General features: G+C 42.3%; 1 protein-coding gene across 1 annotated transcript in view; it reads left to right on the top strand.

The window, feature by feature from the left end:
* Positions 1-22,147, top strand: part of KIF26B (kinesin family member 26B) — a 390,270-nt gene that overhangs the window by 296,510 nt on the left and 71,613 nt on the right. The window contains exon 6 of the mRNA XM_040429447.1: positions 20,665-20,871. Within this exon, the coding sequence (XP_040285381.1) occupies positions 20,665-20,871 (207 nt within the window). The remainder of the gene's footprint in view (positions 1-20,664; positions 20,872-22,147) is intronic.

Below are 22,147 nucleotides of genomic sequence, written 5' to 3'. Positions count from 1 at the left end.
TCTTCCAATACATTGTCAGCCCCACGATCACTTAGCAAAATTATGGAACAGAATTTCAATGTAACTGGTATTTCCAAATTGTTTTTGATGTACCATAGTGTCATGTCCAGAATTTTGATCGATAGGGATGCAGGTACTGAGACCCCCAGGGGACAGCCAAATGCTGTCTCTTTCTCTTCACTGGCAGAAGACAGACTCAGAAAGTCTTCAGCTAGTCAGGAGAGACAATCCTTGGCTGAGTGATTCTGCCTCTTCTTTTTAGTGATCCGCGGTGGTCTGAATGCTAGGACTTCCATAGAACAGTTTTATGGTCCCTTCCCTAGGTTTCTTAGTGTTTTTATTCTATGCACTTATATAGCGCTACTACATTCTGCAGCGCTTTACAGACATTAGCATCAAGCTGTCCCAAATGGGGCTCACAATCTAAGTTCCCTATCAGTATGTCTTTGGAGTGTAGGAGGAAACCGGAGTACCTGGGGAAACCCACGCAAACAAGGGGAGAACATACAAACTCCATGTAGATGTTGTCAGTGGCTGGCTTTCAACCTAGGACTCCAGCACTGCAAGGCACCAGTGCTAACCACTGAGCCACCGTTCTGCCCATGTAGCATATTTATATGTATCCATTGCCAAAAAAATAATTATTAATTCTTTGGCGCCATATTTTGAAACTAAATCATAGCCTAACCACAATGAAGTAGCAATCAGTTGATGGTTCAAATTTCAAGTGATGTTCACTGACCCTAGATATATCTTAAAGATTTTAAAATGTTTTTGAAAGAAAGTGAAATGTTTAATTATAGGAAGGTATTTAATCTAGCCCAAGATCACCAAGAGCAATGCTCTTAAAAACATATTTCCCTAATTCAAACCTCTGCTAAGCAGCCAGAAGGGAACTGCAGTTCACCACTAGTCATTAGTTATATAAAATGAAATGTTCACAACCATATAACTACTTCTTTCATAAGAATGTTGGCTCAAACTGAAAGGTTGTTTGTATGAACTTTGCTTATTAGATAGACAGACAGTCTGGGAAAGTGATATCCTCCTTTTTGTGGTCTATACGAGCTTACCTTTTATCAAGTATGGTTTGCAGAAAGAAAGTTTATTGGACCTATACTTTGCAAGCGTCTGGCAGTATTGATTGAGGGCTGTTGATTGGTAAAGGATATGTGCATGGAAGGCTTTTAAGCAGAAGCCCTGAAATTTCCTGAGTTACCTATACTTGAATAGGATCTTTGTCAGCACAGCTTGAGTCACATGTCTGGCATAGCAGTTTCCCAAGTCTAGAAACATAGATAAAACTCATAATTTTTCTCTGTCATGTTTTGGTTTCCAGTACTATCAAACTACTCTCAAGTGGGTAAAGTTTATCCACTTCTATGAGCTAACTTATGGGTAGAGTGGTAGAGGTAATGTAGAAAAAAATCAAACACATTTTAGGAGATGTTTGCAGGCAAATCTACTAATAGTATGGGAATAAAAAGTGCATTCATACCTAAGAGCTTAAATTTTATACATTTATTCAGTGCTCTTGGTCTAATAAAATGACTGTTGGAGTTGATGGGTCAATGGACATGTTGTTAGTAGGCACAGGGGGCTCCTGTTTGTTCAACGTTCATAGGTGTTTATGATAATATTTTCAAAGAAGCTAAAATGTCCAGTATAGATATGGTAACATTTAGGATAATATTTAAGAAGGAATGAAAATATGAATTTTAAATATTTTATCATTTAGGATTTCAGATTGATGATTTAAAATGAAATTAACATTTACTCTAGTTCCCATTTTCAGATCCAGTTATTAGGACAGAAGCAAACAGAACAAACCCCATGGTTCTGCTATTCCCACTTTAAAAGGGAGTTTGTCACCAAGAAATTCACTCATAAACCAGGTATAGTTCCTTCTAGGGCCAACTCAGCTGAATGTAATGATACCAGTCACTTGGCGATCCACTGCTTCATTATAGAGAAATGGTTCTTTTAATCCTTATGCAAATGAGAAGTTAAATGCACGAAGGACCGGTCCACGACACTCTGTGCACCCTTGCTCCTCCTGCATCATCTGCCAGCCCTTCCCTTTTCTTGTTGATTGAATGGGTCAGATGAGATGACTATGTAGAAACCCTGTCAATCAAGAAGGAGAGGAATGGCAGGCAGAGGAGCGAGAGTTCAGTGTCTTAAAGGGGTTATCCCATCTTAGACAATGGGGTCATATCTCTAGGATATGCCCCCATTGTCTGATAGGTGCGGGTCCCACCTCTGGGACCCGCACCTACAAGGAGAACGGAGCCAGGGAGATTTGTGGCTGGAGGACCCCGGGTTTCCCGGGGTCCGTCCACCACCAGGTGCAATTCCCCACCTCTCCGATTGAAGTGAATGGGAGGCCACCGCTCCTATTCATTTCTATGGGGCCCGGCTATTTTCGGCGGCTCCTTAGAAATGAATGGAGGGCGGCTGAGCGTGCGCCCTCCTCAACTTTCTTCGCTCCGTTCTCCTTGTAGGTGCGGGTCCCAGAGGTGGGACCCGCACCTATCAGAAAATGGAGGCATATCCTAGCGAGACAAATTTCTAGAGACAAATTTCCTTTAACCTGACCCCATTGTTTTTGAAGCGTATTTAAGAAAATGTTTACTGGGAGTAAGCAAATACTTTAGACAACAGCTTATCTCCCCAAGAATAAAAAGCTCACACATCTTGAAATCCAACTGCACAGTCCTTCAAATTCTAAAGTCCTTCCAGTTGTACCCAACATGAAGGGGACAAAGTTAGGACAAATATTGTATTACTACTGGACCATACACAAACCCCTTGGCCAGTCCTGCTAATATTGACATGTTCAGCCAGCATCTGAGTTGCCCACCAGAGGACCAGAAAATCCTCCAGTAGGTCCAGGCTCTTATAACCGAGCCTCCTTAGTTCCAGCACAGGACCATTCCTTCCTCCGGACATGGAAAAAGGACCATCAAGCTACACGAGTGGGCGTCTCTCCTCCACAGTAGTGTCCTGTTGGATATCAAGGGATCGCAACCATAGTGAAGCTCCAACTTCCTCCGTATATTAAAATAATTTATTATACTTACAGACGAACACTTGTTTCAAAGCATATAAAATCACAAACTGCATACACAGTACCGCCCGACCTGGGTTTTGCTTACGCGCTTCTTCAGGAGCGAATGGTCCTTCGGTAAGTACTTTGGTTCAATTTGTGATTTTTTTTCCACATCACAGTAAGGACCTGCAGCGCGAAAACGCAGCCACGTACCTGATTAGTTTTTATCTTGATCCAGGCTCTTATACCATCGTGGGCCCCAAAGGTCCAGGAGAAAAAAATCACATTTGGAGCTGCCTTTGAAACCAATCACTTGCTACTAGGGTCTGTTTCCTTGAATCAAAACCTATTAGAATTTATTGACCATTTAGGCCCCAAGAATAATTTCCTCTGATGGGCCTGACACTGAGATCAGCTGACATTAAAGGGGTTTCCACACAATACAAACATATCCACAACTTACTCTCTATGAACTGAGCAGAAACAGCCAAGCACTGTACTATATCCAGTAGTCCCATAGAGATTGAATGAAGCAGTGTACATGCTTAACCTGCTGCTCCATTCATATTGCCGAATGCTTTGTACTCACTCTAGTTGCAGTAAGATGACAAATTCTTATTTATTTTCAGTTCTGAGTTTTTCTGATGTCCATGTGCACCTTATTCTGAGACTAGGGCCTTCTCAGATTGCATGTTGAGGTGAACTGTTCAGATCAATGACAGCAGATGAACAGGGCAGGAGCCCTAAGAGAGATGATTAGATCTTACTATTTGTGCTTTAGTAAATCACCTTCTTCAGCTTGGCTGCATCACTTGCGTTCTGAGAAATCCCAATCTGTCCTCACAGTAGGCTTTTACATTCCTCACCGTGTGTATTTCTAGAAACCATAGGATTCTTAAACTCAACTTGACACTCTCCAGAAATTTAAGAAAAAAATGGAGTGGACTATTCTTGCAATATTGCATCTTCTGCTGTTGTTGAAGTCACAAGCCAACCACTGACTTGGCCTGTTTACAATAAAGAGAAGGAGTACGTATCAGTTCTAAAATCCTAGGATGTATTTATACCTGTTCATGTTGCCTTTTACAAATTGGAACTTGAACTAGCTCCTGCATACAGATTTTACCTGATTGCTTCTCTAAATACCTATTATTGCCTGTCCAGTGTATCATCCAGTCTGCATTCCTATTCCATAGTACCTATCTTTCATCCAAATCCCAGTGCTTTTCATCTGACCCTGCTACTATTTGTCTTTGTGGCCATGCGGTGTCTCTGCTCTTTCTATTAACCTTCAATTATTACTTAACTACTTTTGTGGAGGATGCTAACTGGACAACCCATAAGCAGCCTTGAAGCACTCACCAGTGTTTGCTCCTTTGGTCGCAGAATGATCAGTGCTCTTTGCTTGCAAGAAGACAAAAAATACACTGGATTTACACTTTTGGTGGGCACATGGTCTTTTAACAGCCACTCTAAAAATTTGACTCTGAATTAATACATCTACCAATAGAATTACTGTAATTATTTAAAAGTGATAAAAAGGAACATATTACAAAACTCCTAAAAAATGTTTATTGGTGATGACACATATGGCTGTTAGCCAGGCGTGACAACTTTGACTTTTAATTCATGTGTTACAGTCTTTCTTGGACAGAGCAAAAACAGTTCATCTACTTTACGTGGCAAGGACAGGTGTGATAATAGCAGGATGTGACATAATTGGTTATTACAGTTAAGCCAAAGGATTAAAGCATAAGTGCAATTTTTCACATTTCTAAGACTGTAAGAAAATGGATACTTTCCTTGGCGTCACAGTTTTTTTTCTCTAGTGAACTTTGACCTCTTATATTCTGAATAAAGCTGATGTCTCTTTAAGTGGGTTTCTCAGGTGGAAATATGCCTGCTAGTTTTTGCGATGAGGGTGAGTGGCCCCAGAAACCTGATATTTATTTTGCTTTCCTAAATTGAATAAGGAGAAAGCTCAAGCAGAAGCTGTGTGAATGCGCTCACTAATCGCGAGTGGTATCATCTTAAAGCCCATTAATTACATAGGATTAGTCAAATATGTTGCCTTAATCCTAGGGGAATAATGACACGCTGGAAGTCAAACACAAAAGGACAATTTTCTTTTGGCTTACAAGAAAAATGTTTACGTAAATCTGTGTGAATAGTTTCAGAATTTAAAGAAAAACTTGGTCATGGATGGATTTTTTCATATTCCATCATTCTTTAATGCTAATTATATTATTTTAATAAATTGGAAAACCACCCAAGTTGTAGGATTTCTTACTCAACCTTGGTTCCCTCCTGTAAGAATTATGTCATCTCTTTTGCTGAACATGTAGAGTATGGTATAGTGTTATTTGTGACACCCAGAAGTGCAGGAAAACATAGGCCCATCTGTGTGGCTGTCGAGATTATGAAAGGAGTATCTGCTCTCTCTATTGTCCATTGCAAGTCCAGATGTCTTGTATGTTGTCTGTATTCTATTCTACCAGGAGAGCAGCTGTAGGGAATTTGCAAAATTTGTTAAAAATGTCTAACCATCTATAACAACAAATATAAGTCGTGTGCTGCCAATCCTAATTCTTTAGCTTGGTAAAGTTCATCTGTTATATTTTTTTTTATGCTTCCTATCTGAGGGCAGCATAGGGGAGAGGCGGGGATACGAAGTTTGGAATATATAGTTTTATATTACTTACCGTGTATGGAATTTCGAGTTGAACATGCAGGAGGAGCTGAAAAGATTAATCTATAACTTTATAGGAAAATATTTGAAATTTGTATATATTATTAATTCATACAGAAATGGCCACGAGTCACTGATAAGTCCACCCGCTGTCATTTTTCTATAATACTATATCTTCTCAACTCTTCCTGCTTTAATGCATGCTGCCTGTAGATCAGACACATTCCCTTTAATTCATAATTATCATACAGACAGCTGTTTACCTTATTTTTCAGACTATAAAAAATGGGGGGAAAGTGGCAGTGCGTCTTATAGTCCAAATGCTAATGACTGCTTCCATTATGAGTCTTTATTACTGTCCCCGTCTTTAGTATAGTTTTTTGTTTTAATTGAACCGCCAACGTTAATAAGACTCTATCAGACCTCAGCTCAGACCCCAATGTTAATAAGACCTCATATCAGACCTCCAATGTTAATAAGACCTCAATAAGATCTCAGATCAGACCCCCAATCGGACTGCAGATCAAAGCCCAATGTGAATGACCCACAGACCTCAGATCAGAGCCACAATATGAATAAGACCCCTCTCATTCAAACCTCAGATCAGACTCCCAATTTGAATGACCCTCAAACCTCAGATAAGAGCCCCAATATGAATAAGACCCCCTCCTGTTCAGACCTCAGATCAGAACCCCAATGTGAATGAACCCCAGACCTCAAATCATAACCCCATGCTCAGAGCAAATAAAATAAAAAAATCAACTTACCTCTCCTGCTCCGGATGCGGCTTCTAGGATCCAGCTCTCTTCTTCTTCCTTCTGCTGTGCCCTGTGCTGTGACCTGAAGCCGACTTCCTCACACTGTGTTCAGTCGCAGTACAGCGAGTGGCAGAGGACCAGGAAGCAGTGAGTACAGAGCCCGGGGAGCGCTGCATTCACCTCTTCCTGGATTAGCGCTCATTAGTATTCGCTCCATAAGACACACTGACATTTTCCCCCCACTTTGGGGATGGTGCATCTTATAGGGTGAAAAATATGGTATTTCTATTATTTATTTATTTATTTTTGTTTACTAACAGTATTCAGCTGTATATTTTTAGACTTTGAGGCATGCGATCAGATACCAGTACATTAGTTAATATAAACTTTCCAGTCCTCGTATGTTAAAAGTGGGAAGAGGTAAATTTTTGTCAATCTGAGTTAACTTTTTTTTCTCTATATTATAAAAGTTTAAAATTTAAATTTCATTGACTGCAGTGGTCAACAACGCTAAAATATATTTTTATATCTGACACCCACTGTCTCACACACTTGCTAAGTAACTATAATTTTCTTATTTTAACACTTAAAGGGTTTGTCCGGGTTCAGAGCTAAACCCGGGCATACCCAGAATTCCACCCAGACAGACCCTGTGGTATGAGCATTGGAGCATTTCATTCTGAGATGCTCTCCCTTGCCTTGTGCTGGATCGCACAGGGCAAGGGCTTTTTTGTTTATGTTTTTACACTGCTGGGCGGAGGCTTCCACCCAGCAGTGCAGCATTGTTCCCGGTGACGTCACCTGCTCTGATGGGCAGGCTTTAGCGCTGTTCTAGCTGTTTTACAGTGCTAAAGCCCACCCATTAGTGCCGATGATGTCACCAGGCTCACTGCTGGGCGGAAGCCTCCGCCTAGCAATCCTATGGAGAGCCAGGTACGTCACCGGAATTTCATATAATGCCTTTGTCCTGCGCGATTCAGTGCAGGGCAAAAGAGAGCATCAGAGTAAGAAATGCTTTGATGCTCATTACAGGGGGCTGCCTGGGTAAAATTGTGAGTATGTCCGGGTTCAGCTGTGAACCCGGACAACCCCTGTAAACTAAAGTATCTTTTTATTATAACTTTTAAATACATTTCTGCCCATGGTTGCATGTACTGTATACCAAATTTTTCTCATTCATTTGATCTTGATGATGGCTGTTAGCTTCTTGTCACGGATGGTGTACAGGAAACAAGACAATGCAATATAATCAATGACTCACTGGATCCACAACTAAGGAACAAAAGGGAGACCCCTTCATGAGACCTGCCACTCTCCCTGACTTCTCAGCCTATGCGAACACCCCAAAGGTGGATGGGCGCATATCCACGTACCTCGGCTATCTAATATCTGAAGACCCTACAATAGTGAGGGGACACGACCACCGGCTCCTCACACTAGACACGGAGGGAGTCAGGGTCTCCTGAAATCCAGCAGACAGAAAATCACAAATAAAGGAACAGCACTTATCTTGCAGAGGACTGGGAAATAGGAACAGCATGCACACACACTCCAGGAAGTTGTATAAGCCGCACACTACTGCATTATGGGGAGGAACTTAAAGGGAAGCAATCAGTCCAACTGCACGACAGCTGAGATAGACTAACGAGATGAGGAACTGAAACCAAAACAAAGAAACTCAAGGAGGAGGATCTGGAAGGCTCCTGTCAGAGCTTCTCAGCTGTCTGGTTGTGACAGTACCCCTCCCTCTACGAGTGGACTCCGGACACTCAGAGCCCACCTTCTCAGGATGGGACCCATGGAAAGCCCTGATGAGACGAGTGGCCTTAATGTCCGTCACTGGGACCCACATCCTCTCCTCAGGACCATAACCCTCCCAATGAACAAGGTACTGGAGGGAACCGCGGACAAGACGAGAATCCACAATCCTAGAGACCTGAAATTCAAGATTTCCATCAACCATAATCGGAGGAGGAGGCAAAGGCGAGGGTACAATAGGTTGAACATAAGGTTTCAATAAGGACTTATGGAAAACATTATGGATCTTCCAAGTCTGAGGAAGATCAAGACGGTAGGCAACAGGATTGATGACAGACAGGATCTTGTAAGGCCCAATAAACCTAGGACCCAACTTCCAGGAGGGAACCTTCAATTTGATATTTTTGGTAGACAACCACACCAGATCACCAACATTCAGGTCCGGACCAGGCACACGTCTCTTATCTGCCACACGCTTATATCTCTCACTCATGCTCTTTAGATTATCCTGAATCTTTTGCCAAATAGATGACAAAGACGAGGAGAATCTGTCCTCATCAGGTAAACCAGAAGACCCCTCTCCCGAGAAAGTCCCAAACTGCGGATGAAACCCATATGCACCAAAAAATGGTGACTTATCAGAGGACTCCTGACGACGGTTATTTAAAGCAAACTCAGCAAGGGACAAAAAAGAACACCAATCCTCCTGATTCACCGCCACAAAACAGCGCAGATATGTCTCCAGATTCTGATTGACGCGCTCTGTCTGGCCATTCAACTGTGGGTGGAAAGCAGAAGAGAATGACAACCGAACCCCCAAGCGAGAACAGAAAGCCTTCCAGAATCTGGAAACAAACTGCGTGCCCCTATCAGAGACTATGTCTGAAGGAATACCATGCAATTTGACAATGTGGTCAATAAATGCCTGCGCCAGCGTCTTAGCATTGGGCAAACCAGGAAAAGGGATGAAATGCACCATTTTGCTAAAACGGTCCACCACCACCAGAATCACAGTCTTCCCCGAGGAACGAGGCAAGTCCGTTATGAAGTCCATGGACAGATGTGTCCAAGGACGGGAAGGAATGGGTAAGGGAAGGAGAGGACCTGATGGCCGTGAATGAGGGACTTTGGCACGAGCGCAAGTCTCGCAAGCTGCCACAAAACCCTCAACCGACTTACGAAGCGCAGGCCACCAGAATCTCCAAGCGATGAGATCCAGTGTGGCTCTTGCCCCCGGGTGCCCAGCAAGGACCGTATCGTGGTGTTCCTTAAAAATCTTGTGTCTCAAAGCGAGAGGCACAAACAACCTCCCGGGAGGACAAAGATCAGGAGCCTCTGACTGGGCTGCCTGCACCTCTGCCTCCAATTCAGGAAAAAGAGCAGAGACCACCACACCTTCAGCCAAAATGGGACCCGAGTCTTCAAAATTCCCACCTCCCGGAAAACAACGTGACAGGGCATCTGCCTTCACATTCTTAACCCCAGGGCGGAACGTGACAACAAAATTAAACCTTGAAAAGAACAAAGACCATCTGGCCTGTCTCGGGTTCAGACGCTTGGCTGACTCCAAGTAGGCCAGATTTTTATGGTCAGTAAACACGGTAATAGGGTGTCTGGCTCCCTCTAGCCAATGGCGCCGTTCCTCAAAAGCCAACTTGATGGCCAACAATTCCCTATCTCCCACATCATAATTTCTCTCTGCAGAGGAGAGTTTCTTCGAGAAAAAGGCACATGGTTGCCATTTGGCAGGAGAGGAACCCTGAGACAAGACCGCACCCACCCCTACCTCAGAAGCATCAACCTCAACTATAAAGGGTAACGAAATATCAGGTTGTACCAGGATGGGAGCGGAAGCAAAACTCTCCTTGATATTAGAAAAAGCCTTACGCGCCTCTACCGACCAGGAAGAAAAATCTACCCCCTTTCTGGTCATATCAGTGAGTGGTTTAACAACAGAGGAATAATTCAAAATAAATTTCCTGTAATAATTGGCAAAGCCCAAAAAACGCATCAGCGCCTTCTGATTCTCAGGAAGCTCCCACTCAAGCACAGCGCGGACCTTCTCGGGGTCCATGCGAAAACCAGAAGCGGAGAGAAGAAACCCCAGAAATTGAATTTCTGGAACCGCAAACACACATTTCTCCAGTTTCGCGTATAATTTATTCTCCCGCAGGATGAGCAAGACCTGACGTAAGTGTTCCTTATAAGTCTTGAAATCAGGAGAAAAAATCAAAATGTCATCCAAATACACTAATACAAATTTTCCCATTAAATGATAAAAAATGCTGTTCACGAAATGCTGAAAAACGGCTGGGGCATTCATCAAACCAAAAGGCATAACCAAATTCTCAAAATGGCCCTCAGAAGTATTGAAAGCCGTCTTCCATTCGTCTCCTTCTCTGACCCTGACCAAGTTGTATGCCCCTCTTAGGTCTAATTTGGAAAAGACTTTAGCCCCAACAACCTGGTTAAACAGGTCCGGGATCAGAGGAAGCGGATAAGGGTTACGAATAGTGATACTGTTCAGCTCCCTGAAATCCAGACAAGGTCTTAAAGAACCATCTTTTTTCTTAACAAAGAAAAAACCAGCGGCAACAGGTGACTTCGAGGGTCGTATGTGTCCTTTTCTCAGACTCTCAGAGATATAAGCACGCATAGCGACCCTCTCAGGTTGGGAAAGATTGTATAAACGAGATTTAGGCAGCTTGGCGCCTGGGATGAGATTAATAGGGCAATCGTACTCCCTGTGCGGAGGCAAATCCTGAACTCCACTCTCAGAGAAGACATCCGAAAATTCAGAGAGGAAAGGTGGTACAGTCTTAGTAGAAACCTCAGAAACAGATGTCATGAGGCAATTCTTTCTGCAAAAGTCACTCCAACCATTTATTTGCCTCGCTTGCCAATCAATGGTGGGGTTATGTTTAGTCAGCCAGGGTAGCCCCAACACTAGAGGAGTAGGCAAACCGCTAAGGACGAAACATGACACATCCTCAACATGAGCATCACTCACAATTAAATGGATGTTGTGAACTATGCCCTTTAATGATTTCTGAGAAAATGGAGCGGAATCAATAGCAAAAACAGGAATATCCTTTCCCAAAGTGCATACCTGGAAACCATGAGTTATTGCAAATTGATTATCAATGAGATTGACAGCTGCTCCACTATCCACAAAAATCTCACAAAAAATGCTCTTGCTCTCTAGCGCCACCCTATCAGGCAGGACAAAACGGGAACTACAAGCAAACGGAAAACCTTCAATTTCCGCCTCAACCCTGCCAATAGTAACAGACGGAACATTTTTAAAAGATTTTTTCCTTTTTGTTTCTTTATTACTCCCAGAAGACTGCCTGAATTTCCTAGAGGGACAAACATTTGCCAAAATATTTATACCTCCACAACAAAAACAAACCCTCCCATGCGGGCTGAATCCTCTATTGTCAGAGGCAATCAACCCCAGCTGCATGGGCTCCTGCTCAGAAGGGGCTGACAGCGACTGAGACCCCTGCGCACAGAATGAGACCGCTGCACTGTCCCGGGACTGAGTATGACAGGAAGGAGAGATCTCTCCTCTCTCTCTAAGACGCCTGTCAATACGAACGGCCTGAGACATAGCAGAATCCAAGGAGGTAGGTCTCTCATGAAAGGCAAATGCATCCTTCAATCCCTCTGAAAGACCATGGCAAAATTGACTTCGGAGTGCAGCATCATTCCAACCAGTATCAGCTGCCCATCTCCGAAATTCTGAGCAGTATATCTCTGCGGATTGTTTACCCTGGCATAACAGACGTAGTCTAGACTCAGCCAGAGCAATACGATCCGGATCATCATATATCAGACCCAGGGCTAAAAAGAATTCATCCACTGAACGGAGGGGCCGTGCCGCCTCCGGCAACGAAAAGGCCCAGGACTGAGCGTTACCCCTGAGCAGCGATATAATGATCCCCACCCTCCGTTCTTCATCACCAGAGGAATGGGGAAGAAGGCGAAAATGGAGTTTGCAAGCCTCTCTAAAACGCACAAAATACTCACTACCCCCGGAGAACGTATCCGGGAGCGAGATCTTAGGCTCAGAACAAACTCCATGAACGCAAGCTGAACCGGTCACTTGAAACTGAGAAAAAGTCTTACGAAGATCAGCTACCTCCAATGAAAGACCCTGGAAGCGTTCAGCCAAAAGTGAAACCGGATCCATGCTTGAGACGGTTTTGGCGGCTTATAATGTCACGGATGGTGTACAGGAAACAAGACAATGCAATATAATCAATGACTCACTGGATCCACAACTAAGGAACAAAAGGGAGACCCCTGCATGAGACCTGCCACTCTCCCTGACTGCTCAGCCTATGCGAACACCCCAAAGGTGGATGGGCGCATATCCACGTACCTCGGCTATATAATACCTGAAGACCCTACAATAGTGAGGGGACACGACCACCGGCTCCCTACACTAGACACAGAGGGAGTCAGGGTCTCCTGAAATCCAGCAGACAGAAAATCACAAATAAAGGAACAGCACTTATCTTGCAGAGGACTGGGAAATAGGAACAGCATGCACACACACTCCAGGAAGTTGTATAAGCCGCACACTACTGCATTATGGGGAGGAACTTAAAGGGAAGCAATCAGTCCAACTGCATGACAGCTGAGATAGACTAACGAGATGAGGAACTGAAACCAAAACAAAGAAACTCAAGGAGGAGGATCTGGAAGGCTCCTGTCAGAGCTTCTCAGCTGTCTGGTTGTGACACTTCTAAATAGAGAGGAACAAATTTCTTGAAATTCGTTTTGGGTCCAATTCTAACAAATTGATTGGCAGATTTGATTTGAGTACAAATAAATTTGACCCAAATTGAAAGTGCAAAGATTGCCCTAAAAAGTTGTGTATGACTCTATGAATGCCAAGACCGGAATAGTAATGTGAACAGTGACATATATAACGCATTTAGACCCTTTCACTTTTTTCACATTTTGTTATGTTCTGGCCTTGTGGTAAAATAAAATAAAAAATCAAGTTTTTCTACTGCACTCTCCACTCAATACCCCATAATGAGAATGTAAAAATATAATGTTCGAAATCTTTGGTAATTTATTGAGAAGAAAAAACTAAAATATTGCAATGGCATATGTTTTCAGACCTTTTACTTAGTACTTAGTTAAAGCACCTTTAACAGCTATTACAGCCAGTCTTCTTGTGATGCCACAAGGCTTGCATAACTGGATTTTGAGTTGTTTTGCCATTCTTCTCTGCAGATCCTCTCAGGCTCTGTCAAGTTGGATTGAGGCATCAGTGAACAGCCATTTTCAGGTCTATCCAGAATTGTTTGATTGGGTTTAAGTCAGGGCTCTGGTTGGGTCACTTACAGACATTCACACAGTTATCCTTAAGCGTGTGTTGTCCTGGCTGTGTGCTTAGGGTTAATCTTTTGTTGCAAGGTGAACCTTCGATACAGTCTGAGGTTCAGAGCGCTCTGGATCAAGTTTTCATTAAGAATATCTCTGTACTGTGCCCCATTCAGCTTTCCCTCAGCCCAGGCCAGTCTCTCTGTTCCAACCGCTGAAAAACACCCCCACAGTATGATGCTGCCACTACATTGCTTCACTATAAGAATGGTATTGGTAGGTGATGAGTAGTGCCTGGTTTCCTCCAGTATTGATGAATAGAATTGTGGCCAAAAGGTTCAATCTTGGTTTCATCATACTAGAGAATCTTGTTTCTCACAGTCTGAGAGTCCTATTGGTGCTTTGCTCAATCTCCAGATAGACTTTTATGTATCATTTACAGAGAACTTTATTTGTGTGTCATAAATTCCGGATTGGTGCAATGCCGCAGTGATGGTTGACCATTTGGAGGTTTCTCCCATCTGCACACAGGATCTTTGGAGCTCAGCCAGAGAGACCATTGGGTTCTTGGTCACCTCACCTCTCTTACCAAGACCCTTCTCCGCTGATTACTTAGTTTGGTGTGGGGGCCATCTCTAGGAAGAGTCCTGGTTGTTCCAAACTTCTTCCTTTTCATGGGAACTTTCAGTGCAGCAGAATTTTTTTTATACCCTTCTCCAAATCTGTGCCTCTACACAATCTCTACAGGCCATTCTTTCCTTCTCATGGCTTGGTTTCTGCTCTGATATGCATTGTCAGCTGTGATGCCTTATCTAGACAGGGGTGTGTTTTTCCAAATCATGTCCAATCAACTGAATTTACCACAGATGAACTCCAATCAAGGTGTAGAAACATAGCAAAGGTGATCAAGAGAAAAGGGAGGCCACCAGAACTAAATTTCAAGTGTCATAGCAAAAAGTACTTATGTCCATGTGAGATTTTAGTTTTTCCTTTTTAATAAATTAGCAAAGATTTCTAAAATTCTGTTTTCACTTTCTCATTATGGGGTATTGAGTGCAGATTGATGAGAGAATTTTTTTTGGTGGCAGATGCCTTCCTCTCTGTTTTTTGACCTGTAAAATGGTGCCGCCATTTTGAGAGATTTGTCTAAAATGAATTGCAAATGATTCGGATTCGGTTGGAAACTGAATATTTGTAAAATTCAAGACAAATTTGATTAGTTTAGAATCAATTTGCTAATCTCTTCTTCTAATACCCTAAAGTTTCTCCTAAGCCCTAATGTCTTTGTAGAACATAAGTGTGATGATTCAGATGTTTATTAAAAGCATTTGTGTGAGGTTTGTAAATGGAACTGTGCCTTTAAGGAAGAATGAATTGTTTTTGACATGGCTAATTAGAACATTGTTGAGTAGCTGCTGTCATGTTTCATAAAGCAATGTAACTATGTTAAATCCGTAAATTGTGTTTGATCTTTATAATGTTCTCTTTAAAAGGCATCTGAAGCGGATGCTCTGAGGCTGTAAATTCCTGGCATTGGTTAAGTCACGCATGAATGGATAAGTGCCACACAACCAAATATTATAATGTGCAATTGTACAATCATTTCCAGGCAGCAAAACAGCTGCTTCTATATGTGACATCTTCAAACTTTGCAGTAGTTTAGGATGATGATTTACTCGTTGGTAGCAATCACTACACCCAATCGCTGCTTCACTAGATCACTTGGTGCACAGCTTTTAACCTTGTTCTATCTGGATCTTTTCTGTTGTGGCTGCATCGAATCAGGTTATGATTGTTGAGTCCCAGAAGTTGGATTCCCCATGATCATAAAGTGATGGGATATCACTTCACTTTATGAAATGGAAATACCTCTTCAAGTTTAAACTGGAAAACTTCTTTAAAGACTGTCTCTCATAGGGGCTACAACTTAATTTATCACTTCATTCTGTCCTTCTAGATCTTCTTTTAAACTCCAGCTTCTCTCTTTGTTACTGGCACTGGTCCAAAGTAAATAGTCTACTCCTTCATTAATAGGAAAAATCAGTGTCAGTGGAGAGAAGTCTTGGTTTAGTTTTGCTTATAAAATTGTAACATTACACAGTGTTTTCAGATAAACTGCGGAGAGAAGCTGCATCTCTATTAGCAATCTTTGGAGTGCTCTGGAATAAGACTTTTTAAGGCTACTTTCACAGTGCCGTTTTGGCTTTCCATTTGTGAGATCCGTCATGGGCTCTCAGAAGCGGTCCAAAACGGACCTAATGCATTCTGAATGGAAAAGGATCCGCTCAGAATGCATACGTTTGGCTCCGTTCCGCCTCCATTCCGCTCTTGAGGCGGACACCAAAACGCTGCTTGCAGATCCATTCAGATAATACAAATGTCTGCATCCGTTCAGGACGGATCAGTTTGTATTATCTTTAACATAGCCAAGACGGATCCGTCCTGAACTCCAATGAAAGTCATATGGAGGACGGATCAGTTTTCTATTGTGCCAGATTGTGTCATAGAAAACGGATCCGTCCCCATTGACTTACATTGTGTGTCAGAATGGATCCGTTTTCTATGACACAATCTGGCACAATAGAAAACGGATCCGTCCTCCATTGACTTTCAATGGAGTTCATGACGGATCCGTCTTGGCTATGTTAAAGATAATACAAACGGATCCGTCCTGAACGGACGGTCGTATTATCTGGACGGATCCATTGTGCAGATCCATGACGGATCCGCACCAAACGCAACTGTGAAAGTAGCTTTAGTCATCCAAGCTGGAAAAAATATAGGGGATGGCTGGTCATGATGTGCGGGTAAAAAAAAAAAAAAACTACTTACCTGCTCTTCTCGTTCCCTTTCATGCAGCATGTCTCTGTCCCTGATGCTTCCAGTCCCCACCTGTCTGAAAGTGCGACGTGCCTATTACCCACACATCACTGCTACCAGCCAGTCAGTGGTCTAAGTAGCGACATGTGCAGGAGGTTGGCACATCACACTTCCGACCAGACAGGTCTGGAAACCTGGGTTGAGCAGGGGAGTGTTTTTGGGGTTTTTTTACTCACAGTTTTTCAGGGCCCAGACAACTCCTTTAAAGTCAGATATAAATTATTAAAAATTTTGATTTTTTTTCAACTATTTTCTTCAGGAGACCAACATCAGTATACTATGTACACACTACCAGAAGTGTAACCTGTCACCACTCCCAATATGTCTGTTTTAGTAACTGCTCATATTCCCCATAAGATAAGAATTCTAGAGCATCTTTTATTGCAGAAATTTCTGTATGAAAGTATCTCAAAGTGTCAGAAATGTCTGTGACTGATCTGCTATATGCAAACATACCCTAGCAAGGCCCAAATGAAATGATCTCTGTCAGGGTAGAAATCCTTATCTATCAAACCATTGACTATCCATCTATCCATCCATCTTTGATAGGAGTATATTGGGTAGAATACAGGATGATATGAAAAGTAGGCCTGTATACTCAAGAGCCTGTATGTATATTTTTTATATATTGGATAGAAGGAAGCAGTTATCCTTTCTATTTGTTCTTAATAAATGGAGAAATTAGATGACTATATAAAAAAACTGATAAGAAGTGCCATACCTTCTAATCTAATCCAATTTGATGCTGTGGGAAACAAGTGCTGGCGGTGTACCGTATCGCAGGCACTGACCCATGGCAGAAGTCATGATGATCTGTGCACATGTGACGTTTACAGTTAGAGTGGTGCCATCTAAGCCATTCCTAATCGCAATAGGAGATTGCATCTTCTAGCGGGCCTTCTCTCAGAATGTATTTCTTCACTTTCTCCCCTCCTGTAATAACCTGCTTGTTTCTCTCCACAGCTCTCTGATAATGACTTAGTCTCTGCAAACCAATTTCTTTGCTTTTCATCATGCCTGCACTGAATGATTACTGCACGATAAATTCATTTAGCTACTTCCAAGAATATATCATCACTGGGAGCAAATGATTATCTCTTCCCCTGCATGCCTCTGGGGTTGCCAGTCAGCACTTGTAGACGCTGTAGACCTCATTCACAAGGCAGAGCACAGGGCTGAGGAACCTCTAGAAACATCCAGACTCAGGCCAAGAAGTATTGTTTTGGCGGAAGATATACAGACGGGGTAAAGGGAACGATAGAAAAAAAGGTGTTAACTTGTCAAGGCCAGTAGGATTATGTGTACAAAAAAAAGGTAGTGTTTCCTAGTCAGGGTTTTGAGGGGGTTTAGGGGGCTGAACCTGCTGACTTCAGCAGGACTGATCAACCATCTAATATGAATGAATGTTTTACGACTCTTTTCTGATGGCAGATGGGGGAAAAGAAGGATTGGCATGTTGGATTTCAGCACGTGCAATCTTTTGTTCTCACTAAGCTGCCTCTAGACATGTCTAAGAGCAGTTTACCCCCCGCCCCCTCCCTATAGAGAATAATTCACACATGGCCAAGCAGAGGATATATGTGTAAAATGGGTTCAGGAGGAATAGCTATTGGCCGACAGATATCTAAGGTGTATAGCCACCTTAAACATTAGATATTTGTTTGGGTTCCCCAGGAAGATGGAAAAGTAGCAGGGCTTCCCCCATAGTAATTATATTGGACATTACTGGTGTAGGGCCATTACTAATAGACAAGTGCATGTATTATGCATTATCAGGATTTTGATGCTGAAGACCTATCCTCTGGATATGTCACCAGTATCTGATCAGTGGAGGTCCGACACCTGGGAACCCCACTGATCAGCTATTTGAAAAGGCACTGGTGCTCCTGTGAGCACCTGGGCCTTCTTGCAACCTTCCGAGCACAGCGCCGTACAAGTATAGAGCTGTGCTTGGTATCGCGCTCAGCCTCATTCACTTCTATGGGGCTGAGCACAGGAAGCACAGAGAAGGCTGCAGCGCTCACAGGAGCACCAGTGCCTTTTCAAACAGCTGAGCGGCGGGGTCCCGGGTGTCGGACTCCAATCGATCAGATACTTATGACCTATAGAAAACACTATAGAAAATCATGTCTTTTTCAGTATTTTATTTCCACAAAAAAATAGGGTCCAAGTTATGGTATTTTTCTTTTCACTTTGGCTTGCATGACTAAACTGGTAATAGAAAAAGAGTTTATTACAATATTGCTGTAACACAAAAAAGGTTTGTTGTGTTTGTAGAAAATGCTTTACTATAAAAGACTTTTATCCAGCATTTTATCAATAACCTGGCACTTATATACTCGTAGCCTCAAGGTTAGAAAAGGCAGTGTAAGCATTGGGTGCAATACAACATTATAGGGAATATCACAGATCCCCGATGTAGTGATCAGGCAACATCGCAGGTCGAATATAAAAGGCAGCCAGCTCTGCCTGTCATAGGCACTTGGTCCCTACATTGTTAATATGGTTTGTCAAAACCGCAACTGGGAAAATGGGACATTTCATTTATGGATCTTAGTAATTTCCTAGAAGAACTAAAGAAAACATCATGTGCCTTCCTGATTTTTGGGTCTATTTTATGTAGGTGAATGTCAAATATCAAGCACAAAACTTCTCTAAGCAGTATAAATATGTTACAAGTTTTACCCATGTTCTTAAGTGTTTTAAAATCTCTTCCAGTACCTGCCTTAGGACTTCACTAAAAGGAATTTTAAAATGTGCTAATCACATGAATGCTGACTTGAAGGCTGAGTTTCTTAATCCACAAGCACAGCTGGAATAGCAGAGCGCAGGGATGGTGACCACTGCTAAGCATCTCCGTGGGAGTTGATTATTAAGGGTTGATAATGCTGTTATAGCCCAAAGACTGCTAATTCAAATCAGTGGGAAGTTGCACACTCCAGTAGGAGAATCAATATATACTTTGTCTTCATCTGCCCTCCCCCCGCCAGTAAATCTACCCTATATCTTCTCTTGGGGAGGAATGTTTATAGATGAATATTTTCACAGCAGACAAGCTAAGTGGCTGTCATGAAATATATATTTCACCTTTTTTTTTTTTAGGATATCATTTGTGACATGCAGGAAATCAGTGACAGTCTATTTTGTTCATTCTACATTGGATTTTCCATTTTGTATTGAAATACATTGTCCCATTATATAATTTGAAATATCAATGTTTGCTGCATTGGTGTAAAGACAAAGTTTTTGCACATTCTTATGTATTAAGTTCTTACTGTAAAGGTGATCACATACCTTCACTAAAGGCGGGTTTACACTGCACGATGTTACAGCTGACAGTCGGAAAGAAAGCGTTCCTTCCCGACAGTCAGCTGCTCATTAAGTGAAGGAGACCACTGCATTTGCATGCAGCGATCTCCTTCACAGTATGAGGACTAGGGATCGCTATTCCAATCCCTCATCCCCATACAGAATCTTTGTTTCTGGGCAGCAGATCACTGTTTAGCCAGCACGATCTGCTGTCCATGTGCCTGCACAAAAGACATGGTCACCCGGTTAACGAGCATTTTACTCGTTCATTGTGTCGGGAACAGGCATTCTCAGGAACGTTTGTTTCCGATAATCTGTCTGTAAATCGGGCAGTCTAAATCCACCTTAACTGTTGGGTAAACAAACATTCAGCCAACAACTGTTCCTTACAGCTACCCCATACATATGCACGCTTGATCGTTACCGTTCATTATCCTCTGTACCCATGCTGCCAATCACCCATCAAATGAGCTCATTTGTCGAGTGGCTTTATTATTTGTCAGCAGAACATTTCCCCATATAAACAGGACCTGTGCTTCCGGCAGAAGAAAACTGTATGTGGATGAAAAATTGTATTACCAGTCGTTCACCCCCTGTAATAAAGATAATTGCTTAATATAAGTGCAGGTTCTGCACACCGGCCGACATGCTGTTATGGTTGATTGGTGCTCAATACCAGGCAGAATATCTGGCCATATTAAAGGACCCTAAGCTGATGCCAGACACCTCTGGTGGCAGCTTATCTCCATTGAGAATAAACGATCAGTTATTTTGGAATTTGCATTTATGTGTATAGACACCTTTCTAATATATGTGTACAATTTTCCTATGTGACCAAATACATTTAATAATCACGCCCTTATCTTGTATCACAGGTAAAGGTCATGGTGCGTATTTGTTCAACACTAGTGGGAGAGTCAACTGATTCCAGCTCTTTCTTGAAAGCTGATCCAAGGAAGAAACAGATTACATTGTATGATCCATTATCTTGTGGAGGGCAGAATGTATTCCAGAAGAGAGGAACTCAGATACCACCAAAAATGTTTGCCTTTGATGCTGTGTTTCCCCAAGATGCTTCACAGGTAGGTGATGGTTTATTGTCTTTTATACCTGTTCAGGTTTTACCCAGCATATCTGCTTTCTGGTCAGACATAGAGACGGGACAGTTGTGTGGTTGGGCCGAACACTGTTCATAATCGGTTACGTGCAATTAGGTGTAAGAGATTTAAGGGGTTATCCTATGATTACCATAAAAAAAATGAAAATCAGACATCATATAGTACATAACAACCTCTTTCTAACAAAGTTAGAACCAGCCCTGTACCTCACATGGATCCAGAGAACTCCTCATTCATTGCTCTGCTAGATTTATAGCAAGCTGGCTGCCAGGGGATGTGTTTTTTCTCAGGTGTGTTATTTCTGTTGGAGCTTTCTTCCTATTACAGCTCAGGAGGCCGTCCAAGGATGGAACTGAGCGTGTGCGTCCCCCTCAGTGAGGTGGACAGAGAAATAAGAAAAATAACAAACAGCAGATGGCGATATTGAGATGCATTACAGTACATGCAATTACAAAAGTATTTGGATCCAGATGCTGGTTTGGAAGCTGCAGAACATCTTTCATGAGACAAAAATTTATAGTAACTTTAAAAGGTTGTATTCTTTTCAATAGCAAGTAGTAGACCCTCCAGCACCATCAAACCATCGTATACACTGTAGAAAATATAACTTGTAAAACTAGAAGAAACCCACACAGTGTATACTGCAGCAAACCAGCAAACAATCGAAATTGTACAGGGGCCTCCTAGCTGTTTCCTGTCAGAACGTGTCTGGGATGAAAAGGATCGGGCAGTTGGATTTCAGTTGGCCAATCCTTTTGTGGTTAGGGAGATAATCCACTGCCCGAAGACACAACAGTGGCTTTTTCCACTGTCACTTCGTAAAACACTGGCACAAGCATGCTTTCATATGTAGGTAAGGGGCTAGGAGAAATAGCTGTTGAGTGCTTAGCCAACAGCTGTCTAATATGTATTGCCAGCCTTAGAAGGCTTCGACTGTGCACATTACATGATACTTCAATCCCATTTATAGATCACCCCTCACACAGTGCAAGCTGCAATATGTTTCAGGAATTTTTGTCCACTGTACTGTACAGCGTCTTACACAAACATTTGCACATTTGGAAATTCAACATTAATATATTGGTTATTTCATCTCCCACTACAGTATGTTGTTACTAATTCAGCAAATCTCTTTGCATGGTAGAAAATGGAAACTCAGGCTTTCTCCTAAGCTTTAAATCACAGCTCATTAATTTTCAATCTGAGTGTGTTTTACGCCTTTAAACATTAAGAAGCCTTC

Source organism: Bufo bufo, chromosome 4, assembly GCF_905171765.1.
Source record: "Bufo bufo chromosome 4, aBufBuf1.1, whole genome shotgun sequence".
Lineage (NCBI taxonomy): Eukaryota > Metazoa > Chordata > Amphibia > Anura > Bufonidae > Bufo > Bufo bufo.
The sequence above is the reverse complement of the archived record's forward strand: the minus strand, read 5'-3'. Positions and strand labels throughout refer to the sequence as shown.